This window comes from Python bivittatus, unplaced genomic scaffold (genome assembly GCF_059951505.1).
Source record: "Python bivittatus isolate LINGU-HERP-01145 unplaced genomic scaffold, Pbiv_v1 ctg000610_np1212, whole genome shotgun sequence".
NCBI lineage: Eukaryota > Metazoa > Chordata > Lepidosauria > Squamata > Pythonidae > Python > Python bivittatus.
Window position 1 is genome coordinate 9522993 of NW_028277088.1, and position 23905 is coordinate 9546897.

Below are 23905 nucleotides of genomic sequence, written 5' to 3' on the forward strand. Positions count from 1 at the left end.
AAGAAATGGTTATATAAACTATACATAAAAACTCAAAAAGCACCATTATCACACTTTGTCAGTCAACAAGGCTGTCAGAGCAGTTTATATATAATTAATGAGAAAAAAGAGTTGATCCCTGTTCTCGGCTTATAAAACACAAAAAGGAAAGAAATGTGGAGGGAAGAAAAAATATTCAAATTAATTCTTTAAATAATGTATATATCCACACTTGGATATATTAGGAGAAAGGAAGAGCCAGGAGATGTATTTTCCAAATTATCTATCTGTACTACTGTTCTCCCCCGCCCCCCAAGTCCTGCTATGTTGCCTCATTTTGGCTAGGGATGGGAGGCAGAGAATGTGTTCGTGGGAGGGATAAGTGAAGAAAGCTGGGAGTGCACCTAGGATTACATACTCTCAAGCAGGGTCACCCCAGCTTCCCAGCTATATTGGGCAGGCAATATAAACAAGCAGTACAGTGGTACCTCGGTTCACGAACTTAATTCGTTCCACGATTCTGGTTGTGAACCGAATCAAATTTCCCCATAAGGTTCAATGTAAATAAGGTTAATCCATTCTGACCCCTATGAATGTGGTCGCCAACCGATTTTGGTCACCAACCGAACCAAATTTTCCTATAAGGTTCAATGTAAATAAGGTTAATCCATTCTGAACCATATGTATTTTTTTTTAACCACAAAAATATGAAACAAAGTACAGTACAGTACAGTATGAAGAGAGAGAACACTAACCTTGCTTGAGGCGACACCAAAAAGCTTCATAGCACGTGTCTGTCTGCAACCGTGATCTCGCCTAGAGGAAGCCACGACCACGTGTCAGAGCAGGGAAGATGGCCACGGGTCGTGTTCGTCACCCGATGCGGAGTTTGCAAACAGAAGCAAAATTTTGTAAACACTGCTGTTTGCGAACCAAATTGTTCGTGAACAGAAGGGTTCATGAACCGAGGTATTACTGTACTTATATTAGACAGCAATGATATAGGAAGATATTGGAGGTGGATTATCACTTTACTGTAATGGCAAAGGCATTTCATAGTGCACAGAACATGCAATTTGGAACATGTCGTAACTTAAGTCTGGATAGTTTTACAAACAGACAGACCCTCGTGCTATTCCTTTTCATGTTATGCAAATTTTTATCATAAACAATGAAATCAGTCATGCTTTTAAACTTGTACTTTTGCCATACGTATTTATGAATAGATTAAAATTGTATATTCAGAACAAACTGGATCTCATTCATTCATAATGTTGTACAACTATCACCAACCTATGGATTCCTACTTTCATATTTACCCAGAGTATGGAAACAAAACACCTTAGACAACACCAATTCTGACATATTTTAGCCTTTTCAGTCATAATTAAACCTCCACTTCCCTGCACACATTCATCCATTTCATAAAACAAGATTACTTTCATTCCTATTACATTCTTTCCCTTTCTCTTAATTTTGCAGATACATAATATTTTCTTCCATTTCATTTGTTAACTGACATTTAACCATTTACTCCTCTTTTTACTTGTTCCAAGTCACAACCTTTTCAAATTTTATGGTTATCACCAAATGGGCCCATAGATATTGATTGCTATTGCCCATCAGGACCCTGGTCAATCAAGGTTTAACGTTTTTAGTAAGATCAAAAAGGAGTACACTAAGGTAGTAACCTTAATCATACCCATGCCAAATGCTAACAGTAAAGACAGTATCAGTAAGTTTTGGCCCATAAATGCAACCAAAGCCTAGTTTCACTTGAAGCATATTTATGATATTCTATGCAAGCTGTTATACTGTAGCCAACATCCCACCAACTTGGAAGTAGACACAGTGTACTGACACATACTCTGGATACACAGCACTTATATTTTTAGAACTGTATTACTGTATAGGAGATTAAGAGTAAACTACTGTTGATAATAGCGCAATGGAAGTTGCTTCACAGTTACACAATATATCTAAACCTGAATAAGGACGGTAAACTTGTACATGATATATAAAGATTACAGAAACAATATCCTGAAGCAAAATGCTAAGAATTACACTGGTTGATATATGCACTATTAACAATCTGATGCAACTTAAAATACATTTCACATATGTTGCCCATCATAAAGAAATTATTTCAATGTGCAAAGGGTTTTGCCTTTAAACTAGTAAAATGTAAGTCACAATTTGAAATATAAATAAACAATACTATATGATAAGGGCAGCCAAATTACAATGTAATGCTCATCACGATCGTTATTTTCAGCCAAAGACAAACTAGTGTCTCATTTTTAGCAAAAAAGTCAATGTACTTTATTCCATTAGAAAAGCAAATAACTTCTACTATAGTTTAGCATTTCAATTCTAGGTATTTATACTTGGAATACAGGCCAATTTAAATGAAACCTAGTTCTCTGAAAATGTTTGCATTTTCTCTTATTTGCAAGAAAATTGCACTGAAGTAAATGGAATTCATTTCTAAGGAAACATAGCTGAGATCAATGTAAAAGTCTAAATTACTACTGGAAAAGTTACAGCTGCAGATAAAAACATATTACACTGACTCACTAGAAGAGAATGCTAGTCTATGTTTCTTCCAGACGTTTCTGTAAACATATTCTACCCAAAAAAATACAATGGTTCAAATTTGATGGAAAGATTTGAATATCTTATTTTAGCCACTACAGTCTATCTATTAACCTTAGCAGAAACACATTGTTCATACGGTATTTAGAAATACACAGTGCAAATCCCACAGAAACAAATGACAATAAAATGGTATCAGCATTTCAGTTACTTTGCTGTCTCACTTGTGTTTAAAAACTTGAAACAATGGAATGCATGTACCTTTAAAAAAATGAAAATAAATTTAAATGAAATTTCATTTCTGTAATTAATCAACTACATCCTTTGCTACAAGCAATAATCAGCATCAAAGAGTTACAGCATCACAGCACAGGAAGGGCTACTGAGGCCTTTGAATCAATCCCATCTCAGTGTAAGAATCCAAATTAAAGCATCTCTGATATAGCTGTCCAAGTTTTACCTGAACGTATATAGCAAAGCAGAACTCACCCTAAAAACTGTGCAGTGCTTTGCACTTCATGTGGAAAAAGGTGCTTTTAAAGTTATATGCATTCCTATGTGTCAAGTTTTAAACTCAACTGAGACAGTAAAGCAGTAGAAAATTTGAAACCATTTTATTGTCATTTGTTTTTGTGGGATTTGCATTTATTTCTAAATACAGTGGTACCTCGGTTCACGAACGCTTCTGTTCACGAACAATTCGGTTCACGAACAGCTCCGTTCGCAAAATTTTGCCTCCATTCGCGAACGCCGGATCGGGTGACGAACAGGATCTGCGGCCATTTTCCCTCCCGTGACATGTGGTCACGGCTTCCTGTAGGGAGGGGGACTCTCCCTCCAAGCAATATCCGCCTCCCCACCCACCTTCCTGTCCTCCACGCTAGAAGTCGCGTCGAGCAAGGTTAGCTTTCTCTCTCTGTTCGTGCTTTACTTTGTGTCATATTTTTGTGTTTAAAAAAAAAAAACATTTGGTTCAGAACGGATTAACCTTAATTACATTGAACCTTATGGGGAAATTTGATTCGGGACGCGACCAAAAATCGGTTGGCGACCAAATTCGGAGGGGTCAGAACAGATTAACCGTATTTACATTGAACCTTATGGGAAAATTTGATTCGGTTCACGACCAATTTGGTTCGCGACCAAAGTCGCGGAATGAATTAAGTTCGTGAACCAAGGTACCACTGTACTATATTTATGCAGGAGTGTTCATGCAGCACCTGTCAGCAACTCTTTAAAGCATCTGAGTCTTCTGCGAGGATTGCACAGCTGCTAGCTCCAGGTAGGTTCTGATTTAAGAAGTTCCTTACAAGTGCATCATGTGCCCCTTGTTCCAAAGCACCTTTTTCTCTTTGAATCTGAAATGCTGTACAGCCCTACTCACTCCCTCTGTGGTAATTAATTTCACATCAGATGCATAACACACAGATTAAACCCAGGCACAAAACAAAGATATCACTCAGGTACTTTGATTCATCTTTCAGGTGAAATATGAGGATGAATGAAATCATGGTCTTAAGACAGAATATCATTAAACACAATTGTTCATAGGTGATGTATTAATTTTTATTCAAAATACTACCCAAGCACAATTTTAGTTAAATCATTTTCATGTGGTAGCAGTATTAGAAGTTAGCTCTGATAGATACTTAACACGTAGGTTGCAGGCTAATACATGCTTACCTGGGAACAAGTGTCACTGAACCTGAGGTGGCGTTCCTCAGAGAAAATTCATATAGAAATACATTCTGCAAGTTAGCCTTCATCAACCTAATACTTTCCAAATAAACTGGACACCGGCTCCATAATTCATTAATTCCACTATTTTAGATTATGCATCATAAACTACAAAATAGAGAGCCAATTTGGTGTAGTGGTTAAGGCAACAGCTAGAAACCAGGAATCTGTGAGTTCTAGTCCTGCTTTAGGAACAAAACCAGCTGGGTGACCTTGGGCCAGTCATACCCTCTCAGCTCTAGGAAGCAGGCAATGGCAAACCATTTCCAAAATCTTGCCAAGAAAACTGCAAGGATTAGTCTAGGCCAGTATTTCTCAACCTTAACAATTTTAAGATTTGTGGACTTCAACTCCTAGAATTCCCCAGCGAGTATGATGGCTGGGGAATTCTGGGAGTTGAAGTCCACAAATCTTAAAATTGCCAAGATTGAGAAACACTGGTCTAGGCAGTCACCAGGAGTCAACAATGACTTGAAGGCACAAAAAACAAAACAAAACTACAAAATACGCATCTGAAATTGAAGGAGGGCACACTTTTTAACTGACAAATAACTCAAAGTGTAAACACCATTCTTATTTTATTTCAGTTCACGGAACTTTGTTAAAAAGTCAAGCAAAGTTGATGACAAGAGGCTTTTGTGGAGCAGATGCTAATCTAGAGAACACATCAAAAGCCACATTTTTTGAACTACATCACACATCATAATTGTTCAGCATAAAGTTTGAAGCTTATGGAAGGTGCAGTCCAAACCTTAAGGGCAGGACAACAGATGACCTATCTTTTGGCAAGTATATAATCTTATTATCATGAGAAAGGTCAGGAAATTTTACTCCCAATCAAAGGAATTTTAGTAATAGTAATACTGTATTTCTCTCTGGCTTCTGGGATTCAACAAGGCTTAGTTCATACCCCTTCAAGGAATAAAACACATTTACAGGTAAGTCTGAGTGTGACCTGGAATAATGTATGAAAGGGTTATATACTTTGCCTTCCATAAATGGCCAAGTCAACCAAAGGAATGGGATGCCAAAGTGTCCCTTACTTTTGCTATAAACCACAGCTCACGTCTAATTACTATAACAGATGGAGAAAGAAGAGCAGGATAATACAACACTGAAGCAGAAAATAGCATTCTTGCAGCTGGGAATGTGCATATTTTTCTAGCAATTTTGCTATGTTCAATTCATCTATCTCCTTCACCACTAGAATTCCAGTTCTTCTAGTTATCAAGCCTTAAAAAGAATGAGATATTTTCATTCCTGATACATAACTCATGCAGAGTGCAACTGTTACCTTAACTGGTCTTCTACTATTACTGAAAGGAAGCAAAAGAACCACATCAATTATATATTCATCCAAGTTCACAAGTCCTATTAAATGCCTCCAAAACAAATTTATTTTAAGATGTATTAAAACTGAAGGTGAATCTGTTTGACATATTAATATGGACATATAGATGGACAAATTCTACAGTTGGTTATTCAGAGAAATTGTCATAAAAACCCCACAAAAATGTTAAAAAGCTATCTCAGATTAAGATACCTTTAATTCTTCACAATTCCTATTTTGCTTTTCACCAATGGAATTATAAATAGATCTGTGACAAAAGCTTCACTAACCAACTGGTATCTTTTATGTGGCCCAATGCTAAGAGCTACTGATGCAGTAAATAAGTATCTGTAATAGACATACTAAAACCTACTCCCACATATCATGGATGATGCCACCAAAAATTAAATTATTCAGCATTGGGTCCCTGGACTAGATACACTCTGCCTGACTCACAATACAGTCTCAACAATTCGCAATTCCATATTTCAGTGTTCCCTACTGCTTGACCATGCCCTAACAGCATCTTAGAAACAAAGATGTACATCAGTATCCATTATGTAAGATGTAACTGTGTACAATAACTTTACTATGGAAGTTTTTTGCCTAACTTCACTATGGTTTCTTGTTTTACATCTGTTTTTAATCATTTGTCATTGGTAAGGAACTTACATTAGCACCTAACTTTCAGTGTTCCTCAACAGTATCTTATAAATCAAAGGGGGAAGGGGTGGGTGGGAAAAAGAAACAATAGAATTGAGAAGTTGGAAGGGATCACAAGGATCATCTACCACAACCCTCAGCAATGTGCAGGAAAACCAATTAAACCATTTTTGAATAGTGGCTATCTAATCTTTCCTTAAAAACCTCCTGAGATGGAGAAAACCTCCATAGGTAGACTGTTCCACTACTCTACAGTTCTTACCATAAGGAAATTTTTCCATATATTTAAATGAAATCTAAGTATTATTTCTGGTACTAGTTTCAATGAAAAACAGTTCCTGATTACAGCACCCTTTTATATACCTAAACACCGATTGGTCTTCACTCAGTCTTCATTCTCCAGACTGAACATCCCACATTCCTTCAGCCTGCCTGCATAAGGCACGTCCTCAAATTCCTGTATCATCTTTGCTGCCTTCCCCTGAACTTGTTCAAACCTGTCAATCTCTTTTTGGAAATGTAGTGCCCAGAACTGCACACAACAGTGCGGGTACAGTCTCACCAGTGCCAAATAAAAGGGAATAAGGCATGATACAATGCTTCTTCCAATGCTGCCCAGAACTGTGTTAGCCTAATAGCAGCTGTCTTACACTGCTGGTTTATGTTCAGCTTGTTGTCAATGACTACACCTAAGTACTTCTCCAATGTAATGCTTCCAAGCCATGAATTCCTCATTCTGTATGCGTGGACTATATTTTTGCACTCTAAATGTAATACCTATCATTTCTCCCTGTTAAAGGGCATCCTTTTCCTCTCCGCCCAGTCTCATAATCTGCCCAGATTAGATTGCAACCTTATTCTGTCATCCTAGGTGTTGATCAGATTCCTCCAATTTTGTGTCATCTGCAAATCCGATAAGCAGCTCATCAGCCCTGATATCCAGGTCACTGAAAAACATGTTGATAGGCCCCAAGACCTATCCCCATGAGATGCCACCAGTTACTGCTTACCAACTTGAAGTAGAGCAATTAATGCTGACTCTAAGTGCAGTTAGCCAGCCAGTGATGGACCCACCTTACTATAATGCTACCCAAATTACACTTTAATAGTTTGTTGATGAGAATATAATATGGAAGCTTTTGTTTTACTGAAATAAAATACTGTAGATTATAAAAGTATATATATATATACATGGCATTCTTTTTTTCCACTAAAGCAATTATCTTGTCAAAAGAGATTAAATTTGTCTCACATGACCTATTTTTGACAAAGCCATACTGACACTTAGCAATCAAAGCATTGTTTGCAAGAAGTTTACAAATGACATGCTTATTATCTGCTCTAATACCTTGCTAGGTATTAATGTTAGGCTCACTGATCAATAATTACTGGGATCCCCTTTTTTCTGAACAGGGGGACCACATTTGCTCTTCTCTAGTTCCCTGTCATTCAAAGACTTACAGAAGTCCCAATAGCTCTTCCACCAGCAACTTCACTATTTTAGGATGCAGTTCTCAAGGCCTGGGGACTTGAAGACATTCAAATTGGCTCCCTTACCACATCCTTACTGACCTGCACCCTCCCTGTGAATATTCATTTACAGTCTATGCTACTCAAATCACCATTTCCTTTGGATGCAGAAGAAAAGGAGTTGACTTCCTTCCCTTTTTTTTTTTTTGGGGTCATCTGTCAAGATTTCTCCACTTGGACTAAGAGTGAGTCCTCCTATCTTTTGCCTTCCTCTTGCTATTGACTTATTTGAAGGAACCCTCCTTGCTAGCCTTAAACTATTTTCTGCCTTTGCCTTCTTAACCTCATTGCTACATTTCTGAGCTTCCTTGGCTGCTAGCCTTTCCTTTCCTTTCCTTTCATATATGCATCCTTCTTCAGTCTCACTCCTTTACAAGCTGCCTATTCAACCACATTGGCTCGTTTTGATGTCTCCTTGTTTTTTTCCTCACTGGTATTGTTTGAGATGCATTATCCTCAATTTCCTTTTTAAGAAGTCCCAGCCAGCTGCCTTTTGCCTACCCACAACTTTCTTACTATTTCTCTTAGTTTATTAAAATCACCCTCCCTAAAATCCATAGTTTATGCTTGATTTTTCTTACAAAGCTTTTTAGTAAAATCAAGAACTCTAACAACAAGCCAGTTTGGGTAAACCAAGCAAAATTCTAATTCCTCCTCCTTTTTAGTGGGGTACCATCTAGGGTATAAAAGACCAAGCTGCTGCTTGGGTTTCTTAATGGCTGATGATTGTCTTGAAACAGAATGACTTGCTATAGCCCAGGAGCTAGGAGGCATAGAGACCAGAACTCCGATCAGGAAAAGCATGATCCACCCATAAATTCCAATACTGAAAAATAAAAAAAGACCATCTTTGTTCCACTTTCAAATAAATCAACCCAATGACAGCAAAAAAACTGACTCAGCTCTCAAAACAATGTCATCCGATCAGACAGGTCTGGAACCAATTTTCAACTAACACATGGAGGGGCTGTGAGATCTACTGTACTCAACAGTAACAGCTGCTAACTAAATATTTATATTTCTCTCTCATTATACATGTGTAAGATATAAAACATGAACATCTATCCAAAACTAACCGTGGACTCCTCCTTCACACAGAGATATTCTTCTTCTGCTTGTCACATTTTTAATGTAGCTTCTTCATACCTTTTCTTGACAAGATATGTTTCAAAGAGAAAGCTCTTTAACTACATTAGAATTTCTCCCCATCAGGGACTGACAACTTCATCAGCTCGCTCTGAATATTTTTTTTTAAATAACATGCTGTCCCTAATTGTTCATGCTGTCCCCAACTGTTTAATCAGGGACAGCATGAACAAACCTATGTGTCATGCTGAAACTGTATTAGCAATACAAGCTGAATCTTTTAATACAAAAAACTGAGAATTCTTGAACATTTTCTTACACATCAAAGTTCCTACTGACTGTTAAGGAAGACACACCCACTAATTACTCTTATATTTCAAGCAGAAACTAAAGGAGGGGAGAAAGGAAGAGGCCTCTCATCTGGAATAAAAACAGCTATTTAGAAAACTTGTGAATTTCATGCTAATGTGCAGATAATCAGCCTGAGCATGGGCAAGGTAGCTAAGATCAAACAGGTGTCATCCAAAGAATGTAGTGCATTTTAAAATAACTACCATTTTCCTTGTTCCACAACTTCAGAGACAACGCCTCTGCGGCATGTATGTTAACTCACAGGACAAAGTCTATATAGACGAGTCCAAGATAAATTTCACATCCTATGAGACATATAAGGGAAACAGTTCAGGGGTGCCTTAGTGCTCTTAACAAGGGACTCGAAAAGAAGCAATCTTTTGTATTCGATCTGGAAATGAAAGGACATCTAGAGAAAAGGAATGTGTGAGGAAGGAAATAAACACTTCCAGAAGCATGAGCAACAGAACAAGGAATGATCCACATTTCTAAATTGCAACCGAATATATTGCACCGGGCCAGGCTCCTGCATGGCTTTACAGATAGTTTTGCAGACATGAAGAGAAAACAAATACAGAAATCCATCTCCCCCTACACCTCATGAAGTAATGCAATCCCAGCCAGCCCTTAGTTATTTCTCCAGAAAACTCAGGACCGCCCATCCAACCTGGTTTCTATCCGTAGGGGGCCGAAACACTTGGTGACCGCGAAGTCTTCTCACACAGAGGAAGGTCCATTTCAATAAAGGCAGGGCTGTGGATCAGCATGACTCCAGCCAGCCTTGCCTAACTTCACGCCCTCCAGGCTGTCGGACTTCGACTGCCGTAATTCTCAACCCCCGGGAAATACGGGAGCTGAACTCCAACGCCTCTAGGCACCCAATAGGTGGGGAAAGACCGCAACTCTCAAACCGTCTGCACGGCCACAGAACCACCCGCAGGCAAAGGGAAGGGCGGCTGCTCTCCTGGGTCAGCCGAACCCTGTTTTAGCCGGTCAGCCCAACTTTCTGGGTTCTCACGAGCAAGGTTCAAACACGGCTGGCTCTTCTGCGGCTGCTGAAGGAAGACCCGAACCATCCCCGAGGGGGCTAGGGAGGCAGAGGCAGCCCGCAAGGGTCGCTCGCACCCGGGCATTTAGCCTCGCATCGGCAGGCAGGCGGGCGAGCAGGCGCCGACTCCCTGCAAGCGCCCCCAGGGGCCCGGGAGGCGCCTCCCCACTCACCCAGGCGGGAAGGTCTCCCGTGGAGATGGCGAGCCGCACGGCCCGCTCCTCGTCTTGCAGGAAGGCGAGCGCCCGGCCCAGGCGGGAGCTCTTTCCGCCTCGGCGCCGCTGCACCCAGAAGAGGCAGAACAAGGCGACCAGGACCCAGCTGAAGCTCAGCCCCAGGTAGCCCAGCACGTAGACGGGGAAGACCAGCGCGAAGCTCCGCGCGAACTGCGACACCAGCCCCGGCAGGTCGACGCTGAGCATCGACGGCGGCGGCGGCGGCTCCGAATCGCCCCCGGGCCCTGCCGGGCTGGCCCCAGGGGCCGGGGGCGGCTGGGCCCCTGCGCCACTCATGCTCTCCCCGCGGCCCCTCTCCGTGGGGCGGCTGCCGCTGAGGCGCTGGCGGAGGGCGGGAAGCGAGGGAGGGCGCGGGCGGGGCCGGCGGAGGCGTCTCCGCACATCTCCCTCCCTCGCCGCTCCCGCCTCGCAGTTGCTGAGGGACAACCACCGCCGAGCCCCGCCCCTCCTTCGGACACGCGCTTCCGGGTTCTGAGGGAGGCGGGGCAGACGGGCTCGGAGCGAACCATTCCCGAGGGAAGGGAGGTTCGGGAGGCCGGGTCTACCACGGAGGGAAAGGGGGGACAGCAGAAAAGAATTTCTCCCTGGGAGGAGCGGGACGATAGGCATTTCTTGCTGGGTGAGGTTCCTCCCCGCCTTTCCCTAAGGCGCGTGTCCCGTGTTGTAACTTTATTTGCACTGGGATAGATCGCTGCTCAGCACAGTCGTTCTCCTGGGTCAGCGTAGCCCAGTGTTTTTCAAACTTGGCAACTTCCAGATGTGCGGGCTTCGACTCCCAGAATTCCCTACCCAGCCACAGTTGCCAAGTTTGGAAGAACACTGGCATAGCACTTGCCTGTACCCACCAGGGCCGCAGACACAGGCATCCATGATGGAGTTCAGAAAAAGTAGATTCCCACCTCCAACATGTTTGCTTAAATTATAATGTGATTAGTTTGGGGGGTTACCATTTTAATTTGGAAGGCCTAAAGGCATCGTGAGACCTATTTTTCCCTCCAGAACAATCACCCTGTAAATGGTCCAGAAGGAAAACTGTCCCAAAATCACTAGGGGAGCTTTCATGGATGAGAGCTAGCAGCTGGGTCTCCTCCGCTTGCTCCTAGTCTTCCCTACAGTATCATACTGGCTTGCAAACATTTGCCAGATGTGGGGGCTCCTAGCTATGATTGCACAACAGGCTTACTGAATTAAGCTGATTTTCTGCTTTCAGAGGATGCAACAGAGCTATAAATGAATCCACACAATACTATATGACAGCCTAAAATGTAACTGGCTAATACAGTGTTTCTCAACCTCAGCAACTTTAAGATGTGTGGACTTCAACATGGCTGGCTGGAGAATTCTGGGAGTTGAAGTCCACACATCTTAAAGTTGCTGAGGTTGAGAAACACTGGGCTAGGATGTGCTTCACAGCACTGTGTGAGTTTGCAACAGGTGGCAGGGTTTCTCACTTTCTGCCTGATCTCAGAAACTAAGCAAGATAACCCCTGCTATATACTTGGATGGGAGACCATTAGGAAATCTCAGGGCTGTTGGTTACAGTTGAAAAACATGGGGAATAAGGCCTTGGCAAATAAGTTCCATGTTATTTCCAAGAAATGTGGTCACTAGAAATGCTCACAAGAAATTCAGCTCAATTTGAGGAATGTTTTATCCTTAAGGTGTTTTATGAGCCAATCATTGCTGGTTGTAAGCAATGGTTTATGGCTTTGTTTGGGGTGCAAATCCAGCCAACTGGGTTTACACATGATTTAATTTGTTCTTATTCAGCTCTTCTGATTTACACAACAAACTATGATAAACAAATTGTGGCTTAAAAGAAAGGGCAAATCCACTCATCATTTGATCCTCCCAGATATCTTGAGACCACTTTCCCAGATCTGCCAGGAGGCAGATAATAATCCTAACATATTTGGAGGGCACCAGCGGAGCTGAGGGAAATCTGACTCAGAATAATCAGAAAACCAGATAAATGTTGTCTAATAAATGTATCCTTTTTTTCCATGGTGGATCTGCATACAAATTACATTTTTCAACTTGTTTTTATTCAATACAACCTTTATTCCATGTTAATCCATGTGTTTTACTACAGAACAATTCTCTTCCCCGAAGGCTTGTAATCCAAAAAGCTAGAGAATTATTTTGATGCAGGCAAATTAATTTACAAATTAATTAATTTCTAATTTATATGACAAGAAATTTGCATAGTGGATGTATGACGTTTATAGTGTGTTATATTGCTTTCAACACTGCTGTCTAGATTTAAATAATCTGCTTAGTAATTGTGTTAACATGAATTTAAAAACAAATGAAAATCTGAAAAAGAGACATCTTTTCTTAAAGGAAAATAAAAATACTCTTAGTCAACAATTATTTCATTGCCATCTTATGGATGTGTTCATACAACACACTACGTCATGGCTTATTTAACTGTGATTTGTTGCTAAGCCACAGTTGACAGGATTCCCACAAAACAAAATCTATACAAATGCTCTTTAAAATAATGTAGTAACTGCAAACAAATAAAAATAATGAACATAGGATTAGAACTAACCAGTCAAGAAAGATATGTTTGTGTCTGCAGAACACACTGAACCTTAGCCTAGTCCACTTCATTTTAATCTAGTGTACTGTGTAAGTCCAGCCAGTATGGTTAATTTATATTCTACTTTCTCATGCAAAAACAGGCAGTGGGATTAGTTCATGAATTAGTGGTTAACTGAATAGTTTTGTTTAATAGTTAATAGTGTAACATGTGGTTTGAAAAGAGCTGCTGAAACGTATTGCTCTGGCAATATGTAAAGATTATAAGGAAAAAGTAGTTTGATCTGTCAGGGTGGGTTTTCACAACTGAGGAGCAACGCAATGGAGAAAGTCCTTGATAGGCAATGGATTTTCAGGAAGACAGAAAAGATTTTCCCAGGTCTGCTTCCCACAATCTTTTTTTTTTAATTGAAACAGAAATTGCCAAAGATTTATTTATTGGAAGGTTTTGCTCTACTATAGAGTGATAATTGTTCTATTTAATTTATGCCTTGCTTAAATTACTTATTCCCCACCTTTCCAGTCTGTTGATTTACTGTATGTCAGCTTACCTAAAAAGTAATTTTAAAAAGACGCCTTTTAACCATGCATCTGATTCCCAGGAGCAAGGGATGAAGCAGGGAGTCCATTTCAGACTTCCCCTGGCCAGGAAGAACGTCACAATTCTGAGCCAAATCTTAAATGGGTTGTGTAGTTATATTGGTATTTTTGCTTTTGGGGACCATTGCACCCTCTCTTCTTCACTCCTGGAATGTAAATTTTATATTATACAGATAAAATGTGCTTAATTTTCTTAGCTCGGTGTCCTGTTTGTTCAATTTATGTATGTTCAACAAAATCTGTGATATTAAATGAGCATCAGACATCTATACTTTTACCCCACAGGGATTTTGTCTCAGTATTGTGTCTAAGTAATTTGACATCTTGAACTACACCAAACATATTGTGTGTGGAAAATATACATACATACATATGATATACACACGCACACAGACACATATAGTATACATGCAGGCATGACTTTTAATATTGTTTGCTCCAGCTGCCTGGCTGACTTTGGTTGAACTCAAAAGGTTTAGCAGGGTCAGGTTTAATTAATACATGAATGGAAGACCACCAGAAAATCCCAAAAGTGGATGACAAACCCTTTCCATATTGTCAAAATAACAACGGAGAGATCCATGAAGTCAACAGGAATTGAGGCTGACTTTAACCGACCACTGTGGTAATCAACTTACGTTTTTTGGCTGTCCTTGTGGACATCTGCTTACACAACATGAATCTGAACCAAACATGTGAGGGAGGAACACATTTCCTTGGCTGTAAACTCAATGGGCACAACCACTCTTACTTCTGGGCCAGCATGTATAGGATGGGCTGTTAGGTTTTGATGCGAGAGAACCATGACTGTAATTTTAGCAAGCTGCCCTTGGATCACTAAGAGAGTTGTAAAGGTGACACACTATAACATTCACATTAGATTTCCCTAGGCCTCTTGATCCTTAAGATCAAGAAATGATGTGGAGTCTGTTGTAGGGAAGTCACACTATGGCTCACCATCTTTCAACTGTCAATGGGCACCAAGCATTCCCCGAGTCTGGGCAACTCTTGAAATAAATCAAAAGAGACTGAAAGCACAATTAGGACATTGCAAAAGTAGTTCTCCCAGGAGGACACTTCATCCGTATCCTGTTGTCAAAATGTTCTCAAGTTACAAATTCCAGGAGTGTTTGTTTTTCTCACTCCTTTTTGTTCCCTGTCAATCTGTTCAGTACCTAGTCATTTGGTTTGCCCCAAATAAAGAGGAAATTAAAACTTGAGCTATTGAATCAATGTTCCTTTTCTGCCATGGTGATTGTACATAACTATCCTGCTTTTAGCATTCTTTATCTACCACACAACTGCAGTCATTTATTTTTATTCAGTTTATAAATATAAACATACATTTTTTATTATTGAATAATAAATTCTTTGTGATGATCTTCAGGGATGATAAATACACATATCTTGTTTGAAATAAATAAACTCCTACCTGCCCCTATACATTCTCATTAAGGGTGCTCTTTTGGACATGAGACAGCTGCTTGGTTCATAGGACGCACTGAGCTAAACTGTGGTTTGATTAGTTTAATGTGTTGGGTAAACCCAGCCCTTGCAGCCTTAAGTGTGCTCTGCAACCCCAGCCACCCAGATCATGACTAAGCAAAAAAAAAAAAAAAAGGTTAAACATCATGACTTTGTAAACCCAATCAAATACTTCTTCCCTTCAAAATTCAAAAATGACTATAATCCATTGTTTCCATTAGTAGGATGAACAGTAATGGAATTTTTGACCCTACTGTATCAATTCAGACAGCGTATTTGAATCCATAATCTCATTAGCCCTTGCTACAGGATAGCTACCTCCATCTTCTACAATCTCCTGCCATTGTAATTGACACTAATACTTTTGTGCACAGAATGCAAACAGGGTGATTTTCAGCAGAGGTCTGTCTGAGAATCAGATGGAGGAATGTTTCAGACTGCAGCCCCCCACAACCCCTTGTTTTATGAAATGCAAAAACCCAGGGCACACCATGGCTCACAATGATGGAGACTGATTATGTGCCATGCAGTTGGGGTTGACTCTTAGCAACCCCATAGATGGACCTTCTCCAAGGTGATCTCTCCCTAACCAGGCTCTCAGGTCTTCCAACAGCGTACCCATCACCTCTGTACTTGAGTCCATCCACCTTGCTGCTGGTTATTCTCTTTTTCCTTCCATCTTTCCCATCATTATAGATTTCTCAAGAGAGCCAGGTCTGCATGCGTCTAAAATTTCAGTCTGATCATTTGTACCTTGAGTGAGAATTCTGGATTGATTTGTTCTATGAACCCTTTATTTGTTGCCCTGGCTAAAATTTTTGGGATGACAGGAAACTATTGAACCCTGAAGTGATCATGTGGGTTGCATCTGCACCCTACACTAGGCTAAAAAGTGGTTGGTTACTTTGTAGTTCAGTATAATGTGCAAACAGGATGGCAGTTTAGCCCCACTTCAGTGGGGAATTTGCAAAATCATTATACACATGAACTGAGAGCAAACCCTGTAGCCTCTGGGTTGTGGGGGACTCTTTTCTGAGCAAAATCATTGCAGCATTCTCTGGACCAGCCTCAGATTCTAACGATGCAAGATCCATTGAAATCAATGGGTTTGCACTTAAGCAGGACACCCAATTTAATTTGCATTGATTTCAAGGGGCATAGCAGTAATAGACTAAATTCGGAGCCAAACTGGTTTATACAGGGGAACTGAAAAGAATGCTGCATTACACCCGAATGACTTATGAAAGAATCTCCCTTTGCGGATCTTGACACCCAGCGATAAAAGAGATTATGCCCTGCAGCTGATGGATAACACTATTCAAACTATGTCCCGATGCTGTATTTCTATATATATTCTTGTTGCTAAAAGCACCTGAGGCATCCTTTTTTCCTCTTGCATAACTAACCAGGGCGTCCCTTATCGACTTTTTATTCCATTTCTCCACCCTTTCTCCTAAAGTTCCGAGAACCATTCCAAGACAGCCACTACTCCTTTTCCCCGAATCCTTTGCGGTCGACGTCGTCGTCTGTCCCCCTCGTGCTCATCCCATTGGTTCCCGGGACCGGCTCGACCTATCGGCTGTGATCTTGCTTTGACCCACTTGTTGCCAGGCAGAACAACAACCGGGTTGCCTAGGTTTCCTAACGCAGCTGCGGCCTGTGGTTTTCAGAGCAAGCTCGAAGCCTCGCAGGCACTGGCTATGTTTATGTTACGCCTCGCAGCCGCGGAGGGCCGCGATGGAAGGCGATAAGGTGAGCGGTGGTTCTTATGCCAAGGCGGGAAAGAAGGAGGAGAGGAGGGTCTGTGCTTTGCAGCTTGCCCGGGAAGGGTTCCGTTTGCGGTGCCCGGCCTAGAGAGAGGAAGCTGGGCAGCTTTCGCCTGCAAGCTAGGCAAGGCTAATCTGTGTCAGGCTGCAGATTTATCTGGAATTAAGCCAGGTAGACGTAGGAGGATTTATTTCTGAGCAAGCGTGAATGGGATTGTTCGCGCCAGTGCCAAAATGTATTTGGTTTGGGCTTAATATGGTAGATGAATTTAGGAGGCCTACAAAGCCTCTGTGTTTTGTGAAACATGTCTTTATTTAAGAAGTTTCTAGCTCCCTTTTTCATCATTAAAAACAAACCCATAGGGATTCTTTACAGCACTGTTTCTCAAGCTTGGCAACTTATTTGGCAACTTGAAGATGTGTGGACTTCAACTCCCAGAATTCCCATGCTGGCTGGGGAATTCTGGGAGTTGAAGTCCATATATCTTCAAGGGGCTACGGTTGAGAAACACTGATTTACAGTATGTACCCAATCAGTTGTGATCAGTTCAAGAATCCATGGCTTAGTGTGAAGTGCAGCCCAGCTCATCAGTTCATCTCCCAGCATCATAGGTTCAAAAGTGGATTTCACTTTGATGGGCTTTCCCAGACATGTGCATAAAGTGGCAATTTTAGATTGCAAGTAGACTGTTCTGAAGCATTCAGAGGGACTTACTTCTGAATACTGTAGTTGTTTCCTGGTTGGTTCTACCAAGGAGTGTCGGCTGGCGGGGCCCCAAAGAAGAGCCTTTTCTGCCATGGCACCTGCCCTCTGGAACATCATCCCTCCTGAGATTAAGTTGGCCCCCACCCTGCTGGCCTTCCATAAGGCTTGGAAGACCTGGTTCTGTGCCCGAGCCTGGGCCCTGGGTGGAGCCTGTTTCTAAGCTGTGTTGAGGGATTTTTAGGCTTCTCTGGCTCCTGTATGTTTTATTTCTTGTTTTATTTTAATATGTGTATATATTTTATTTGTTTTAATGTTGGGAGCCATCTAGAACCATGCACTTGAGGTGGGCAGCCATGTAAATCAAATAAATAAAATAACAGACATGCATAAGATTGCTTTGTAATTGATGCCATTAGGGGAGCTTCCTGGTCTCTAAAGATCTCTTCAGTCAAAAGGTATGTACTTAATTGTATACTTAATTACTTAATAAATGCATGTCTAACAGGATAGCTCTCTGTTGTAGCCAAACCAGCCAAAAAAAAAAATCATATAATACTGAGAAATTTGTTATACCATCATAAATAAATAGTTCATCATATGCTTTGAATTGTAATCCATGGAAATGTGTGTTGTAATAGATTTGGTCAGACTTTGCCTCAGAGTGCCTCAAGACTTTGTAGGGCTTTGCACACTTGAAATGATTAAAAAAAAATACTTCAGACCTGCTGTTCATTAAAGTGGCTCTTCTTTTTAGGGATTCTGAATACACATGAATCAATTCCTTAAAGTAGCAGCATCTTTTTTCAGGAAGCATAAAAAAAATATTAGTAGTTTGTTTGAAATTCAAAGCACTTCTGAATCATTTTTGAAGAATGTATAAGTCTAATTCCCACTTTTTCTGTAGGAATACCTGGCAACTTACATGGGAATCTCTAGTCATCCCACATCAACCCTGTGTGCAAAGAAAATATGACTTGACCACTGAATTTTTCTGAAAGTGAACTCGGTTTCCAACTTCCCAGTCTTTCAAAATCAAAAATTGCATGTTCTGAAGCACCTTTTGGAGACTGAATAGAAAATGTTGTACAACCCTATTGTGTACCCATGCTATAAACTATTTAATTAATAGGGCTATACAACTATCTATTGTCCTGAAGTCTTGCTGTTAGTCTCTTCAGCCCAAGTCAGTTGTTCGGCTTTTCCAACTTTGTGTCACCTGAGTGCTGATTGCATTAGTGTTTATTCAAAGGAAATTGAGTTGCTTTTATAGTTTCAGGTAGTGTTAAAATAGTCTTCAAGTGAGGTACACATTTTTTTGTTTTCTTGTTTGTTTTCTTCTTCTTTAGAAAAGAACTAAAGATGACACTTGGAAATCAGATGAACTAAAGAAGCATCTTAAGGTGAATGATAATTCTACCTTAACTTTTTGTTAAGGATTTGGTAGCAAGATACATTAAAATAATTTTTATACATGCCCAAGAGCTTGGATATCATAGCAGGATTTACTTTCTTGTTTCTATGAATATCAGATTTTTGTGCCAGATTACAAATTTCTTTTGAAAGATCACACACATGTACATCTATTTGAAAGTAATTTATTAATGGCATATATTTGCTATTTGATACTTCCTAATACCTCCAGGAGTCAAGACTGATTTGAAGGCACCAAAAAAAAAAAGGTAATAAACCAACAATGTTAGTGACTAGAAGTTTTTTAAGAAACAGTTTATTTTGGATTTCTGAAAGAATCTGAATTGAAAATGATATTCAAAATTACTTATTTGAAGTCTTTCTCAAGACAACAGTCTTACACAGGATTGTTAGGGATGGGAGAGAAGGCTTGTCTGCACTTTGAGCAACCCTGATATCAAAGTATGAATCGAATCATGATTTCCTTGACCATGGTTAGTTAAGTAAATAAATGCTTTAGTGCTTTGTATAAACTCAGCTAGTGTATATATAGTTGAATGTATATATGGGTAACGTCCCACCCAGTTTGTGCAACTCCAAAATGTTATGAACTTCTAGCATTCAACTATTAATCATTATACTAATTGCTGTGTGAGAAATAAAAGGAAGGTTGAGTGCAAAAACCTAGGCTTTTCAGAGCTCATTCTTTAAGAGCAAGCCATAGCTTAGTATTCTATCGCAGAATACTATCTGCAAGTATATCAACCATTACTTTCTCATGTGTATGCTGGAAGGATAAATGTTAATTATTACATTGTTTATTGAGAGGATATTTCTGGAAATGTATTAATTGCTTTGCCAACCTTCCTTTTATAACAGATGTGCAGAACCTGACCCTGCTCCCCAGATCCCAGAAAATCTCTGAAAGTTGTTTTAAAACTGTATCTTTTAACATGATAAAAAAGGAAAATATTTAATATATTACTGCCAAGAAAGCTGATTAAATATATTTAAATTTTAATTGCTTTTAAATCTAAATAAACTAAAATCAGGCTTAATTTCATTCCTCTGGTTTGATCCTTGATTCTTTTTTCACTTTCATGCCAGTGAATACCAATTATGCTTCTTGGCCCAGAAAAAAAATGTGCTCTCCTGTTTTTCATCATTGTGCATTTTTTCTGTGGTTGTGAAGCCTTATTTCTAGCAAAGCCAGACTTCTTACTGTATTGATGTTGACTCAGTAGTACTAGAATTATTCTAGCTTATAGACAAGTGTCTGAAAAATAAGATGGTGCCCAGTAAAGCAGTCTTTGTTATTTCTACTGGAGAACCTGTGTACTGAGGGAAATTAGAGGAATATCCATGCTGTATCCTATCACAATTGCCATACAGATTAGAATTTCTGTTTTTTAAGACATTTTAGACTAAATTCAGTTCTGCTTATAGAGCTTTCCTGTTGGCAGTTCTCTTCCAGAATAAGTAAAAGGTAAAACTTCATAGACTAAAACTGATATATAAAAATATCCTCCCTTTTTTAGGTGTCTCGATCCGATAGTCAGTCTGAAGACAAGAGGCATCATCGGAGAAAATCACGAGACAGAGGCAGAAATGATGACGATGATAGCAACAGAGTGGGTTTGCAGAAGGATCCAGAGAAGGACAGAGTCAAATTAAAAGAAAAAGGAGAAAAAATAAGATTTAAATCAAGTGAAAGACACAGAGAGGAAAGAAGAGACAAAGGAAGAGAGAAAGATCATCCCGGAGAACAAGAGAGAGAGATTAAAGTAAATCATGAAAAAGATGCCAAAGAAGAAAAATATATCTCTGGAAGAAGTGGCGAAAGGCACAGTGGTAAAGAGAGGGATAGGAAACCTAAAAAAGATGAACCCAACCAAACACCACCGCGAAATAGTGCGGAGACTTACAAGGAAAGGGATAAAGAGCATGAGAGGAGGAGGAGGAGAAGCAGCAGGGATAACACTGGTGAGCTGGTTTGCTTATGTGTTCATTCTGCAATGACCCTCCTTATTTCGTAAGTGAAAATGGATTGGACCCACTTTCAGTCAGTCATCTATTTTACTTCTCATCTTCTTGAAAAGGTAGTCTGTCATAACTAAACAGTAGTAGCCTGGAAAGAAGAAGGGTCAGTAGCTCCAACACTCTTACCCTTGGCCATGCAGCTTGGGATTGATATGTGGGGAAGATGTGTAAAAAAGCTTTTGAAGGACATCAGCTTGCCAGTCCTGAAAACAGAGGAAGTTGTTGCTGTTAAGAAAAGTTTGATGGTTTTAATTGTCTCTTTTCTGAACACACTTTAGATGCTTCTTGGGAAGTTATAATGTACATTTTGTCTATTGAATACAGTAGAGTTTGTAAGGTTCAAGACAATCTTCTAAATTTTGGAGATGTTATTTTTAGATTATTCAAAAATAAAAGATGAAGAAAGAGAAAGAAGGCAACATTCAGAGAGAAAGGTAAGAGAAATAAAAACAATAAGAAATGTATCATTGCACCATAAGATGAAATTGAAAAATAATTCATTGTTTATAGTCACAGCCCCAGAAATCACATTCAACAGAATATATTTGTGTGTCTGTGTGTCTGTGTATTTAAAAATACTTTTGACTTAACATAATGTCATGTCTCTGGGAATGAAAGAAAAAATTCAGAATGGCTTTCTGAGAGCAAAATGTGGCGTTCAAAGAATTTGGTTTTAGCCCTCAAAAATTATAGAAAATCACAAGCCCTACTGAAATTAGTGGGTTTAAAGTTTTTTTTAACTGTGTTTTTACAAAATGTTTTAGAATTTTTTTTTAGAAAAAAAACATTCTAGGTATAGATATGGATATGGATATGGATATGTTATGAGCCAGTTTGGTGTAGTGGTTAAGATGCTGGCCTAGAAACCAGGAGACTGAGTCCTAGGCCTCCTTAGACATGAAAGAGGCTGGATGACTTTTGGCCAGTCACTCTCTCTCAGCCCAGTTCACCTCACAGGGTGATTGTTGAGGGGAAAATAGGAGGCATGAATTTTAGGTATGTTCGCTACCTTGAGTTGACCAAATATATATATTTTTTAAAAGGCAGGATAAAAATCTAAATAATAATAATAGGTATTTATAGCCTTAAAAGTTAAAAATTTTAATGATGTAGTTAACCATCTTCGTTAACTTAATTTTAGTTTTATGTACAAGCGTATATTCTTACATTGCTTTTAGCATCTGCTAGACCTCAGGGTTACCTGAGTTATGGCCCTGTGCTTTTACTACACCTTCCATACAGATCTGGCAGTCCTACATTCTGCACCACAATGTGTTTTTTTCTAGAAATATTATATCCAGTCCTTCTAAAGATGTGCATCTTCCACTGAAGATCAGCAAGTACAGATACTCCATGGGCAAGGAGAACAGTCACACTGATTTTGATTTTGTGCAAGGGCAAAGGAGGAGTTCTCTAAAATACCTCTGCAATGACCATATGGCCTTCTTGGGTTTACATGCCAATAGCAAGCTCATTCTCACAAAATGAATGCTTGTATAGCCAGAGGAGTGGGATTTGCACATGAGGGAGATATTGGAGAACCCCATGGTTGCAGATGTGTAATAAATAAATAAATATCAGAGCAAAACCTAAGGACAGTGAGAACAAAATCAGCATGATGAAAAGTGTGTATATTCAGTGCGAACAAAATGATGATTCTAAAGCAGGGTTCCTCAACCTTGGCGGCTTGAAGATGTGTGGGCTTCAACTCCCAGAATTCCCCAGCCAGCATGGCTGGTTGCGGAATTCTGGGAGTTGGTCCACACATCTTCCAAGTTGCCAAGGTTGAGGAACCGTATTCTAAAGGAACGAATGGGAAAGCATGAGGCTGGGGCATGGAAATAGAAAGAAGCACTCCGGAAAAATGCCTCCCCAGCTGCTTGTAATCTTGAACAGAAGCATTCCACGTGGCACGTTTTATTACCGTTCTATTTCCTTAGTGCTAGAATGGTAGACTTAATAGACTGATCCACACTTTGGAGACTCCTATTGAAATAAATGGAGCTTGAAGTAAATTGCGCTAAACATGTTGATTCCAATGACTGAGGTTCCAAAGTATTGCTGAATCTGTATCCATCCAAATGTATTTCAGTCCTTTCTGTTAAGTGTTTTTGAGCATTTTGTATTTTACTCTTTTGCCTTCAGAAGGAAACTAGTTCAGGGGAGGTTTTGGGGAGCCGAGATGAAGAACCCGAGCAGAGGCACAGATCGCACAAGGACGAAGATCCAGAGAAGGAGAAGAGAAGACGGCACAGGGAGAAGAAAGAGCACAAATCCTCTGCTGCGGAAGAAAAAGAGAAGCATTTGAAATTAAGAAATCCTAAGGACGGGGAAGAAGATCGTATGTCTAGGAAACATAAAGAGCGATCCCACCATGAGGATAGATATCACAAGGAGAACCATGAAAGAACAGAGGAAGTGGAAGGTGAAAAAAAGAAGAGAGACAGCAAGGTTTGCTGATTATTGAGATTACTTGTTAGTTTTTCCTGAACGCAGCTTTATAATGACATCTCTGAGGATAAAAATAATAAGAAAAGAAATACCCCATAATACAGTATTCCACAAGTTAATGGCATTTTGTTCTGTTTGCTTGTTCTCAGCACAGCGACCGCAGGAATGAAGGGAAAAGGGAAGAAGAGGAGCCGGACCGTCTGCGTGAAAGGCATGTGCGCTGTTTAAATATCGGGTGCTCTGGCTGAAAACGCTGTGTCCTTCCTATGAAGTAAACCCCACTGAACTGCAGGATTTACTTCCCAACAAGCACCCTTAGAATTGTGCAACCTGCGTTTTAAGTCCCTG

The 23905-nt window shown here is 40.0% G+C and overlaps 2 protein-coding genes across 4 annotated transcripts in view; one reads left to right on the forward strand and one right to left on the reverse strand.

The window, feature by feature from the left end:
- ESYT2 (extended synaptotagmin 2) overlaps window positions 1–10987 on the reverse strand; it is a 69289-nt gene extending 58302 nt beyond the window's left edge. The window contains exon 1 of one of the 2 annotated variants that reach the window (XM_088150835.1): window positions 10493–10987. In XM_088150835.1, the coding sequence (XP_088006961.1) occupies window positions 10493–10831 (339 nt within the window). In that variant the 5' untranslated portion in view covers window positions 10832–10987. The remainder of the gene's footprint in view (window positions 1–10492) is intronic. The other variant, XM_007431295.4, reaches the window with a different exon arrangement.
- A 5820-nt stretch (window positions 10988–16807) lies between these two features.
- The window catches only part of DYNC2I1 (dynein 2 intermediate chain 1), a 29593-nt gene continuing 22495 nt past the window's right edge, over window positions 16808–23905 (forward strand). The window contains exons 1-6 of one of the 2 annotated variants that reach the window (XM_088150328.1): window positions 16808–16936; window positions 19003–19056; window positions 20605–21049; window positions 21485–21540; window positions 23252–23557; window positions 23707–23768. In XM_088150328.1, coding sequence (XP_088006454.1) covers window positions 16922–16936; window positions 19003–19056; window positions 20605–21049; window positions 21485–21540; window positions 23252–23557; window positions 23707–23768 — 938 coding nt within the window. In that variant the 5' untranslated portion in view covers window positions 16808–16921. The remainder of the gene's footprint in view (window positions 16937–19002; window positions 19057–20604; window positions 21050–21484; window positions 21541–23251; window positions 23558–23706; window positions 23769–23905) is intronic. The other variant, XM_088150329.1, reaches the window with a different exon arrangement.